Genomic DNA, 13208 nt, shown 5'->3' on the forward strand with positions numbered 1-13208 from the left:
GTCACACAGCTAGGAAGTATGTGCTGCAGATTTGAACCTAGGACTTCCTGTCTCCAGGCCTGACTCTCAATCCACTGAGCTACCCAATCTTTTAAAAATATACTTTTACATGTAATTCTCAGTTTTTAGGAGTAATTTATGGCTTCAATTCTGCATCTTATGCTTAAAAGAATAACATGTATTAATTCTTTATGGAGGTGATGGAGTAGAAGTGATTTGACCAAAGTCACAGAGAGATCAAATAGCCGAAGAAAAAAGAACCCAGATCCTTTGATTCTAAACCCAAAGCTCCCATCATGAGAAGAAAAATTCTCCTTTTTGGTAAAGTAAGATAAGTAGGATATTAAAGGCATAGTAAACTTTGAGGCAACAACAGAAATCTAAAAGCTAGACATCTCTATTAATATGTCTTTGTAAGGAATTTGATCATTTTATGCAGAGCTTTTTTTAGTTAAAAAAAAAAACCAAACCAAAAACAAAGGTATAGTCAATAATAGAAACAGTTGAGTGCTCAAATTTAAATATATAGGTACAATCTGAATAGGTAGGAAAAAGAGATGGAGTGCTAGATCAGAAATGTTAAAAGACAATTTTCAATCCAAAACTAGATATCTAGGCAAATGTTTACCTGCAGTCAATTCTTCATTAACTACTTTGCTGATAATTTGGCAGATAAAAAGGAAATGGAACTCTGATTCAGTTCCTGCTGGCTTTCTCACAATTTTTTACTGATGTAGTCCAAACAGCTTATAGGCACAAACTCAAAAGAAAAACATGAGTAGTGTGCTGATAAGCTACGAAATTTAGCAATGGAAGAATGCTGAGGATAATGAAACTTTTCCCCTTTTCTGCCATTTGGTCAAAAATATTAATTGGTTAAATGCTTATCTTTTCCATGCTCCTTGACAAAGGGTTGGTCTCTGCAATGTTTTCAGTATTTATATGCAGACCTCTATCCCCAGAATCTAGGGACAAACATTGAGCTCTATCCAAAAAAGCAAAGTCATTAAAACAGGTGAAGAGGAATAGAGAGGGAACAGGTAAAAGAGAAAAGAAAAGTTCAAAAGTAAAAGAAAAGGGAAGAAAAAGGGAAGAAAGAAGAAATTCATGTGAAGGGAGGAAAACAGTGGGAGAAAGGAAGGGAAAGGTGGGAAAAGAAAGGAGGAAGAAGGAAAAGGAGAAGTAAGGAGGAGAGGAAGAGAAGAGAAAAGGAGAGAGAAGAAAAGTGGGAAAGGGTAGTGATGAATGGGGGAAAAGAGAAGAAAAGGGAAATGGAAGAAAAAAGAAGTTAAAGAATAGAGAAAAAGAAACAGAGAGATGTAAAGAGGAGGGAGCAGCAAGTTAAGGAGTTGCATATGAAGTACGAAAACCTATGTTTGAATTCTGTCTCAGATACCTGATAGCTAGAAATCACCTGACTTCTCTCTTCATCTATAAGATATGGATAACAAAAGGAAACTACCTCTAGAGGATTGTTGTGGAGATCAACTGAGATCATATATGTAAAACTCTTCATAAACTTAAACAAAAACCCTAATTATATAACAAGTGCTAGATCGTGGCGACACAAAACTGAAAGTGAGTCTGTTGGGCCAAGTTTTAGGCTGAATCCTAAAAATCAGACATTTATAATTTTGGTGACTGAAGATAAAATAAAACAACTCATTCTTACACATTATGAAAGTGGGGCAGCAATGAACCCTTAAAGGCAGGAGGATTTTATTTTTCTCTAACAAAGAACTATAAAAGCTTAGCTTTATATAAAACAGACCAACAATCTTTTATCCCTCTTTCTTCCTCATTCTGTAGTAAAAGATTTAAAGTTGGGGGAAAAGAAAGGGAAGGATTAGAATTGGTTTACATAGGATATGGAGGAAAGGAGTCACAGAGTTTGACAAATTCTGGCTTTCACTAGTAGTAAGTATTTTTGGAGCTTTTCTTGGAGGTTTCAAGTCCGGCTGCCTTAATCATCTTAAAAGAGTAGCACCTGAGGGATCTATTGGCTGTATTTATCTGAGATAGAGAATTAGAGACAGTACAAGAACCTAAAGCACCAATAAGATCAACATCAGAAAATACTGTGTATTGACTCCAAGGCAGAAGAGTGGTAAGGGCTAGGCAATGGGGGTCAAGTGACTTGCCCAGGGTCACACAGCTGGGACGTGTCTGAGGTCAGATTTGAACCTAGGACCTCCCATCCTTAGGCCTAACTCTCAATCCACTGAGCCACCCAGATGCCCCCTTATACATGCTTAGAAGCAGAGCAGAGAATAGTACATGGAAAAATCAAATCAATTTCTCAACAGGAAGTCGCTAAAAAAAACAACAGCAAAAAACCAAGGCCCCATTATTATGAATTTCTAAACAACAAATCGATTTCAAATAAAAATAGATCATATCAAAGCCAACTACTGATTCAAATTATATAGTATGAATTGTCAAATCCCCATCCCAAGTTCCCCTTGGTCCTGGTTTCCTATCTTCCGTATAATATCAAAGAGAGGTGAAAAAATCTAACATTTCCTTTAAAAACAAGTACTCCCAAAGATATCATTTCTTTTTACGAGGGAATTTTCAATTTATTAAATCTTCTAAAATATGTCATTATACTTATAACCCTAAAATAGTGTTATTTAATTAGGTCCTCATTATAAAAAATTTATGTTTCTGTTCAGGATCTGTCTTAAAACCTCAAATATGGAAATAAATCAATTAATTTAATCAAAAAAATTTTTAAATTGTCATAAAATTACTTGCTAGATCAATGAACTATGCTAGACATAATTGAGAGGAATTATAATGAATGATTTGAAAGAAATTAAATTTCTTCTCAAGGTTGCAGTTGCAATTTAATCATGAAAACAAGAAAGGTTCTGGAAAGTAGTTTAGAACTTTCAAAAACACCAATTATAAATTAGAGAACAAATTTCCACATTTAGAAATCTATTGAGATTCAAAATTTCTCTCTTCTAAACCTAGAATGGGTCAGGCCTGAACCACTGCTAGATAGAAAAAAAAAAAAATTTACCCCAATTTGAAACACCTCCACAGAAAAAGATTCTGCAATCATAATAACTGTTTCCAAAATAAAACTGACATCAATAACGTGCTATGTTGATTTGTAAAACTCTTTCTATAAACATGAGATGCTTATAAAAACCCTGAGAGAGATACTGGTATTATTATTCCCATTTTACACATAAGGAGATGTAAAAACTCAGCAATGATCTCCACACAATTAAGTAAATACAATACTAAAGCTAGAGTTGAATACTGGAATTCAAATCACAGTTCTTTCAATGATGTCACTAAGGTGAATTTTTACTCCCAAGTTAAAAAGCTTATTTCTATACTTTCTATTTGGAGTCAAGTTAACAGGTATAAATTACTATTTCTTTATTCTTTTGAGGAGATTCCTAATTTAGAAATCTTTTATCATGTCTCAACACTAACCCAGTGAAGAGGTGATATAACTTAAAGGAAGATATTGAGACATTTAACTGGCACTTACCGGGTGTGCTTGAAGAGGTCTTAGAAGCTGATGGTTCTGCATCTTCCTGAATAAAATAGAAAGAAAATATCACTTATCAAATCTACTGCAAATGTAGCCTTTTAAAATCCTCTGAGTACATGCCATTCTCTTCTCATTTCAGTCTCCTTTCATCTCATATTTTCTTTATTTTTGTTCATTATTATTTCTTCCCCTTTTTTAAACCCTTACCTTCTGTCTTAGAATCAATACTATGTATGATTCCATGGCAGAGGAGCAGTGAGGACTAGGCAATGGGGGCATAAGTGACATGCACAGGGTCAGACAGCTAGGGGGCCAGATTTGAAACCAAGACCTCCTGTAACTAGGCCTGGCTCTCAATCCACTCAACTACCCAGCTGCCCCCATTCTTACTTATCCTTTATTCTCATTTCTACATTCTTCCTCTTCTCTTCCCAGATGTTCTAATGGCCTTAATTTGTATCTAGTTATCTAAGTCTAATGTTTGCAAAGTCAAGTTTAATAGAGCTAAGATGATTTTACATTTATGCTACTACAATCACAAAATCCTCCTAAAGTGATAAAATATTAGAGAGGATATGATAGTAACCTTTAGTGTCATCTAAGTTCATCTTACCCAATTTTACAAATAAACTGAAACAAAAAAAGCTTAATTAAATGCTCACCATTACACAGCCAAAGAGTAGCAGGACTCAAATTTGTATTTTTATGCTATACTCACAATTAATACCAAATTCCCAACAATTCACTTCATTAAAAATTTAACAGGAACTCCTACAACTAGGTGGCTAAGTGGATAGAGAGCCAGGCCCAGAGTTGAGAGGTCCTGTGTTCAAATGTGATTTCAGTCCCTTTCAAGCTCTGTGACCCTGGGCAAGTCACTTAACTTCAATTGCCCAGTCCTTACCACTCTTCTGCCTTGGAACAGATATTTTAGTATTAATTCTAAAACATAAAGGGTTAAAAATAAAAATTTAGCAGGAATTGAGAAATGAACATTTTATCAGCATTGGCATGTTTTTTAAAATAGCATTTTAAAAATCCATTTCTAATTGACTCACTTAAATTATCTTTAATGTGACTACTTTAATTATAATATTTTCTTGATTTCAGACATTTAAGGCAAAGTGCACCATGTTTACCAACTTACAGTTTTATCCTCTTTTGGTTCTGTTTCTATAGTTGATCCCTTTTCAGCGATTCTTCTTCTAGAATGAACCAAAACCAAACAAAATCATCTATCTCTTAATATAAAGAATATTCTCTCTCAAATAAAGGAGAGTAACGCTAGTAAAATAGTAATTTTAATAAACCTCATTTTCAAATTCTCTATTCTTGTCAATAGCATTAAATATTCAAGTTCTTAACTTACCTCCTGGCCAGCAGGGCACTCATTTCCTCCATCAAGCCACTCCCACCTAAAGGAAGTGGTCCATTTCCACGACCTGTGTCTGTCTTAGCTGAAGTTGAGTTCACTCCAATGGCACTTCCTCCACTTGGACTAGAGGAGTCCTCAATCTTAATGATAAAATATATACATACATGTATATAACAAATGTCTTAGTGTTTATCTAGTTCCAAAACCAAACAAATGATGACACATAACAAGAGCATGTCAGTATCAAGTATACTCTGGACACTTTAACAAGGAGAGAGTAAGGCATTAATGACTCTTAATGACAACTACTGGAATTATTCCTTACAACAAATTCAATAATTATTTATGAATAACAGCATTTGACAATAAAGGAAAAAGAAAAACAAACATGGAGATGCATTTACCCGTGAAACTTTCCTAAGTTTGGCTCCAGCAATTGCAGCTGCAAGTCCAGTTAATGGGCGATTGTCTTCTGATACATATGCCACCGAAAATCCAGAAGGGGGGAGTGGAGGAGCAGGAGGAGGTAGAGGAACAGGAAGGGGTGCCTGATTGGGAAGGGGTGGTGGAGGGGGTGGTGGAGGTGGCCCAGAGGATGGAAGCGGGGGTGCAGGGGGTGGACCTGGGGGAGGTGGGAGTGTTACTGAAGTCTGGGTTGGACCAGGTGGAAGTGGTGGAGGGGGAGGAGGTGCAGGTGGTCCCAAGACGATACCTAATAAAGAGAAATAGTACAAAAGGGTATAAGTAAGAAGGCCAATAAGAAACATTATGTCCAAGTATCTAGAATGTAATATAAATTGAAATGATACAAATTAAATTGTTATATATATGTTTAATATTATAAGTATTAATGTTCAAAAATTTCTATTACATAAAGCAGAGTCTCAACAATATATGTTAAAATAAATTATCTAAATAGACATTTTGTGAATGAGATTTTTTAAAGAGTCATATATACATGAAGACAAATAGAAAAGACATCATGAAAATCCTTAAATTAGAGCTTAGTTAGTTGTGGGCAGTAGTGTCTTAATTTCAACTGTAAGCAGAAAATTCCAAAATGACTTTTTTAAACCACTTTTCATAATTAAGGGAAGAGTTCTTTGAAGTTAAACAGAGAGCCAAAAAGACTTGATTAAAGCAATCTTAAAGGTGAGGCACACAGGAGTTGTCATACCACTAAAATGGGAGCATTCTTGAGCCAAAGTGGCCAGGAAGAATAGGGATCAAACCTTGAGAGTAAATTCATGATCAAGACCAGTAGAAGGCCTTTTATTTGATTCTGCACAAACTCAAAACAGCTATTTATTTACAAAATAAATAAGGTTTTTATAGGTCAATGAGGACTTATTAGAAACAATATATAGTGCTCTAATGGCCATATTACTCTATGCACATTTAGAGTGATCATAATATTGATCTAAATAACAATAAGGAATGCCTTAGAAATTAATTTTTGACCACCCAGAATATTATCTGGCCCCCAAAACTTCCTAATTCTTTTCACTTGCTCCATAAGAAAATTAAAACAATGCAAGAAAACACACTTTGAAATCAAATGAAATATTATAATTGTCTCATATGTCTGAAACAAGAGCAATAAATATAAACTGAACCTGCAAAGAAACCTGCTGATGATTATTTAACAATATAAAAAAAGAAACAAGGAAATGGCTCAAAGGGATAGAATGACTCACTTGTAAAAATTAACTTAAAAAAATAACTCCATAAACTCATGAAGCCTATTAACAGGGGAACAAAGCATATAATCCTAGAATACAAGACCATAATAATGCCCCTTCAGGACTAAAGAGGTATATTTTAAGATAAATACCTAGTTAATGCTTTCTATGATGCATAATTATCTTTGGTATTTCATAACTTCCAAGAAGTTATATGAGATGAAAATACAAATAGGTTCAATGAAATATAAAATAAATTCATGAGTAAACAACATAATATATTGTGGTTATTAAGTTTGGGGCAGATCCCTAACTTTTCGAGGCTGACATGGAGGGCAAATATATCATCACTCAAAACATGCTTTGGTGAAGACAAATATTCTTGTTAGTGACAAGATACAAAGTTGATTGGACTGATATAACTGAAGTACACATTTGATTTGGAAATCTAAAATTGTCCTTGTATAGAGAATTGTGCTACCCCTTCAGCTGGAATAGTTGGAATTAATGTCCCTAATAGAACTCTATTTGCCTCAGGAACATAGTAAGATGTTGGACCCAAAGAGGGGGGGAGGTAGCTGTCAGGACCCAGAGCAGCAACCCTGGCTTGAAATGCTTTTTTTTATTTCTATCTTATTATTGGCCTTTCCTCTATCTTAGGAACACTGAACTATTCATCTAGTCAACCAACTCTATTCCTTCAGTGATGGTGAGCCTTTCAGACATGAGTGTTGGGCCCTGCCCCCATCTCACACACCCCTCCCCCGACAGCACACAGTGTCCCTTCTCCCCCTGCCTCCACTCCCTTTCCAAACAGGGGAGGGAGGAAATGTTCCCATTGGGCTGGGCATGTGAAAAAATGTCTTCAGGCACGGTGGAGAGGGGAAAGGGAGTAGCTCTGTCCCCTTTCTAGTAATAAATGGGGGCGGGGGGGTTAGAGTGTGTGTGTGTGTGTGTGTGTGTGTGTGTGTGTGTGTGTGTGTGTGTGCGCACCAATGACATGAAGGTGCATGAGAGGCTACATGCTCACAGAGAGCCCCCTGTGTGCCATCTTTGGCACCTGTGCCATAGGCACACCATCACTGCCCTAAATGCTGCCTCAGGATTTTCATTGTCTAGTGGGTTCTGGGCTCTTGGCACCACTTATCCAAAAATCTCTAGGAAGTTGTAAGTTTATGTTGATGAAAGGGTAACGGCCATGAGGACATACAGGAGATATAACTCTCATAACTTGCTTTTTATTGATCATTGAGGAAAGTGGCTCCCCTGACAAGAGTATATACTGGTCAGTCAAAGCCTATCAATAATCTTATCTTTTCAATGGCATTTGTCTTTCAAAGATCTCTTAAATAAACAGAGGCCATACTACCTTCCATATGCTCAAAAAAAAATCTGACACTGGAGCACAGATGATAAAATTGCCTATGTTTTTCAAAGACATTAATCAAAACTAATCAAAATATATGCATGTTACAAAAGATCAAGTAATGTAACTGAGTTGCTTGCTTTCGTGTTTTCAAATTTAAGCTAAATTTTGGAACTAAAATTTTATTGAAGCATCTTTACTAAAACCTACTAAAACAATTAAGGTTAATAAACATTTTGAATTTATTTAAAACTATTTCATAGAGACAGAGAAAGAGATTCAATCTATGATTTTACTGATAAAGGAATTTCCTCCCTTTTCCTACTTTCATTTCAGTATCTTCTTTGCAAGCACATAAGTCAGAGTGAAGAGATGTGGAGTAACTTGTCTAGGGTCAAACAGCCAGGAAGAGACAGAGGCTGAATGACAACACAGAGTGTCTTGGCTCTGGTAAGTTCTTGAACCACTATGTCATGTTGCCTTTTCAAGACACTTCTCCTAACTAAAAACAGTCTATCCTATGAAAATTGTAATGGATATATGTACAATTTCTCTTATAAAAATTACAACAACTTTTACAGTTGTTAACTTTAAATAATAGTACTTTTGAAGATCTGAGTATATATTTTAAACATGAATATGTAAAGGGGCAGGTGGAACATCAGTGAAATAACTAAAATCTTGATTTACTCGGTTACAGAAACTCACTAAGTCTGCCTTCCTGTTCATATTACAGGTTATTGGTACTTATATAGTATAGAAAACTTTCATAATGTATTTTAATGTGCATAGAAAAGTTGGGAACTGAATATGAAAAATTATTAAAATTAGCAAACAGTATTCAGAATAATCTGATATTTCAACATTTAGGTATGAGCATCACATTTCTAACAAGCAAAAAACATCTGCTATTTGACATTTACATGTGATTTTTAATTAAAATTTTATTGTTATTGCTATCAACTAACTGTAATAAGATTTCTACAGTGTGGCACATTAGAAATAGCGCTGGCATAGGAATCAGGATTGCCACTTATTTGCTTGTGTCTTAAGGCTCAAGCCAAGTTTGCTCATCTGTTAACTAGTAGATGGTGGTGGTAGTGAGGGTGGTTGACTAAATAATTTCTCAGCATTCCTTTGTGTCCTAACATTTTAAGAAAGTATTTCCTCATCCTTCATGGCAATTATTAAAGTTGTGGATATCCAGTGATTAGTTAATTAGCAGCAAAAACAGAAAGCCTTACCCTGCTGGGTCGGAGTTTCAATCGGCTGAGAGGCTGCCTGCAAGGTTGGCTCAGAAGCAGAGGAGTCTCCCAGCACAGAGTTTAGAGAAGTCTCAACAGAGGCAGGGGCAGCTGCAGAGGGAGAAGGGAGAACACTAGGCTTGGATGAGGGAGTTGAGGCAATAGGGGTGCTTGGAGGAGGAGAAGCTTGAGGTCCAGAGTGGGACAGTGACGGAAGGGAAGGCAGTGGAGGTGCTGGAGGTGGTGGTGGCGGAGGTGGAGCTGCTGGACCTGAGGTAGACGGTGAAGGTGCTGGATATGTTACAGAATCAGGAAGCCCATTGGGTGCTGTAGGTGACGGAGGCATTTGGGGCAACGGATTAGAAACACAAACAGGGAGAACAGGTCTTGGACCAGTGGCTTTGCCTGGAGGGCTGCTAATCATAACTGGAGGCGATGGAGGGAGGGGTGCAAAGTTTGAAGCAGACCAGGCAAAAGGCTTCGTAGCTGGAGGCTGAGAAGGGGGTGCATTCACAGGAGAAGAAGGTCGAGAGTTTTTGTTCAGAGGACGAGGAACTGTAGCATAATGGGGCAGAACAGGGTGGAAGGCTGAACCTAAAGAAGTTGCAAAACGTGTCGCTGAGTGTCGTAGTGGTGGTGTAGGGGGTGTGGAAGTAGGTGGTACAGAGGTCACTACAGCATAATCAGGAGTGGCATCTGACACTGGAGCAGAGATGACTTTAGCATATGATGGAGGAGGTGCTGAAGGAGGCTGGCAACTGGAATATTCAGGAAGTGGAGCACTATACAGGGAGTTGTCGAAAGATGGAGCTGGACAGAAGATGGAAAGCAGCAGCAAAAGACAGGATAAAAAAGGAGAGAGAGAGAGAAGGTGAGAGAGAGAGAGAGAAAAAGGGAGCTAATGAAGCAACAAAACCAGCATTCAAACAAATGTATAAATGTAGACTATAGTTAGTACCAGAGGCTTAGGCATATGTGAAAATTATTAGAAAAGTCTGTCAATAGCTACTTTTACTTTTCAGCAAATTTCAATAATTTAATTTATAAACAAATTTTGAAATACAGAGCAAAACAAAAACCTTTTGTGTTTCTCAATGATGAAGTTAAATCACAATATAAATTGGCTCTCCTAGTCTTTTTAAAAGACCGTTCTCTCTTTTTTTAATGAACTAAAACCCCCCGAGATTCACCGTTTTTTATGAAGTCTATTGAAAAAAAAATTAAAATAAGTTTTTCCAAACTAAAAACAAAAGGAATAAATTAGTGAAAATTTGTACAACAAAGAGAAATTTTCTTCTCAATGGTTATTTTTATCTATAACTTCTTGGTTTTCTGAGATAATTGTTGTTAGCAGCAAACACAATGGTATTAATAAACAAAATCTCAGAATACAATTTGTAAAATTAATATTGTGAAACTTTAGCATAACTATTAATGCAATTGTTCCAAACTGTTCTGACATTTTAGATTTAATTTAAAATTATTTCAACACATTATCACTCTTAATCAGGAAATATTGAGCAGTGTAATGAATTCTAAGAATTTCTGCTATATATGTATGGGGCAAAGGTGGCATAAAAGTCTTGATAGTTTAGTACTAAGACTTCTGGGATATCCAGTATTTATCTATATCTATATATTTTAAACTTTAGTTAACTGGTACAACTTTGAATTTATAATATGGCAAGCTTTTTGTTTACTAACAACACAATTGTGGAAAATAATATAAGCAGCTATATCCAAAATTGCTAATACAAACTCAATAAGCTGAGGTAACTTTCAGAGATACCATAGAACAATCTAATAAATTACATCCATGCTTTCCAAGAAGATCTGGTGCAATCTCATAGACTGGGATTTATGACCAGCTTAACCAATCCTAAATATTCTCCCAAAGTATAATCAGGCATGCAAATTAGGGAAACATCAGCTTATTCCAGTCTCTTAACAATGTAAAATGAATATAAAAAGAAAAAAAAAGATGCTCAAACTTTTATTTTATGTTTTTTAAAAATTCTCTACTTGGTGCTATTTATTCCCAAATTAATTTCAAATGATGAGAAGCCAAATCCTCCACAAAGATTCAAGTCCCAAGAACATACTAATCATATAAACTTCTTACCAGCATTTGATATTCGTCTCTCTCTTTCCCATTCCAACTGTTCCCTTTCTAACTGTTCTTGTCGCTCTCTTTCTTGTCTTTCTCGCTCAAGCCTCTCCCGATCTTGCCTTTCTCGTTCGAGGCGTTCTTGGCGTTCTCTTTCAAGCTGTTCTTGCTCCATTCTCTCCCTTTCCAGTCTTTCCCTTTCTAACCTCTCTCTCTCCAATCTCTCTCGCTCCATTCTTTCACGCTCCAGCCTCTCCCGTTCCATTTCCTTCTGTCTCTGCTGTTCTTGCAGTTGCCTAGAAAAGAAAAAGGAAACAAAAAGGGGGAGAGGAGGGGAGTGAAGGTAAGAATCCAAAAAATAAAACTAATGATTAGTTATAAGGTACTGAGATATCTGATGATATATTTGAGAGGAAGAAAATGGAAGAAAAGGAATGGACAAAAACCCAACATTTTGATAAGGCAATTATTCTGTGAACAAGTTCTAAACAAAACTTTAGAAATTTAAAATTTTAAATGAAAGGGAGGAAGGAAGGGACTTATTAATTATTAAGCACCTATTACGCTGTCAGGCACTGTACTAAGCCCTTTATGCAAATGTTATCTCTATTAATCCTTACAACTCCTCTTTGAAGTAGGTGCTATTACTATCTATATTTTATACTTGAGGAAATTGAGGCAGACAGAAGTTAAGTGACTTGCTCAGAATCATCCTGCTAGTAGCTGTCTGAGGCCACATTTGAACTCAGGTCTTATAAAGTCTCAGAAATTCAAAACTATAATAATCAAGTGAACAAATTATCAAACTCATGATTTTGAAGAACTTCAGTTTACTTCATTATCACTCACAAAAATGTCTCCCCCACTGTACTGCATTCAATTTTTTAACATTTATGAGAGAATCACTCTATTGTGGCCTTTTCTATCATTATTCATTCAGGTTAAATTTAAGTTTATAAGTTAAGATAGGGTCTGGTCTTGTGATTTTAGAAATATCCCCTTCTACTCTACTTGATGAGGGAGTCCCTTCTAATAATGAAGGTCAGCACTTTCTATGAGACTTATAATTTCAGAAAGTTGCTCAGAGCATTAAAAGATCAAGTTGTTTATCTGGTATTACACAGTTAATATGTATCATTAGTAGGACCCTCAGATTTAATGAAAAGGTAAATTGGTATAAAATTCAATGTAATTAGTATGTTTCAATGGACTGGTTTGGGGAATATTCCCTTAAAAGTTAGATTACCTCATGATGGAATTAAAATTGAGAAGGCCAATTAAAAAATTTGCTTTGCTGTAATATACATATTATGAAGTCTTGTATATTTCAGTTCTCTTATTGTTCAGTTGAGGATACCAGTGAGAAAATAAATGTTTCAATAAATAGATAATAAACAAAAACATAAAAAGATAGATCTTTGCTGGAAAAGCTGCATTCATTGTTATAATGTGAAAAGGATTTCTAAAATGAGAATTTACTTAATATCCTGAGAGAATCTGCATAGTACAAGACTGAGTTTTCACAAATAAAAACGTAAATCCACAACAGGTTTTTTTAGTGATTCTGGCTATGATGATTTGCAAAGTATAAAAATATGGTAAACAATTGTTCTATTATTTATATATTTTAATTAATTGCATTATAATTATTAAACTAAAAATAAGCTATATTATTTTATCAAGATAGAGGGCAACAAAGATAACTGCTATTAATCATTTTAGCCTCAAAAGTAGGCTCTTGTATACAGTTGATTTTGGCTCAGGACCTATTACAGAAGTCTAAAAATGCATGCTTATTTGGATGATTTGTGCAACCAGGATAAACCAATATGAGCTTTTCCTTGCCCAGGAGTTCTTTCTCTGAACTAAAATCAATTTGTGACTCCCATCCATCATTTTGGAAGTCTCCTTCAACAATGC

The 13208-nt window shown here is 35.6% G+C and overlaps 1 protein-coding gene across 17 annotated transcripts in view; it reads right to left on the bottom strand.

Annotated features, from left to right (window-relative positions):
* ENAH (ENAH actin regulator) overlaps positions 1-13208 on the bottom strand; it is a 254249-nt gene that overhangs the window by 14852 nt on the left and 226189 nt on the right. For 9 of the 17 annotated variants that reach the window (XM_056816002.1, XM_007481484.2, XM_007481483.2 and 6 more), the window contains 6 exons: positions 11304-11584; positions 9182-9991; positions 5294-5601; positions 4884-5029; positions 4662-4719; positions 3512-3557 (listed from right to left, as the gene is read on the bottom strand). In XM_056816002.1, coding sequence (XP_056671980.1) covers positions 3512-3557; positions 4662-4719; positions 4884-5029; positions 5294-5601; positions 9182-9991; positions 11304-11584 — 1649 coding nt within the window. The remainder of the gene's footprint in view (positions 1-3511; positions 3558-4661; positions 4720-4883; positions 5030-5293; positions 5602-9181; positions 9992-11303; positions 11585-13208) is intronic. The other 8 variants (XM_056816009.1, XM_056816010.1, XM_007481491.3 and 5 more) reach the window with 2 other exon arrangements.

Source organism: Monodelphis domestica, chromosome 2 (genome assembly GCF_027887165.1).
Source record: "Monodelphis domestica isolate mMonDom1 chromosome 2, mMonDom1.pri, whole genome shotgun sequence".
NCBI lineage: Eukaryota > Metazoa > Chordata > Mammalia > Didelphimorphia > Didelphidae > Monodelphis > Monodelphis domestica.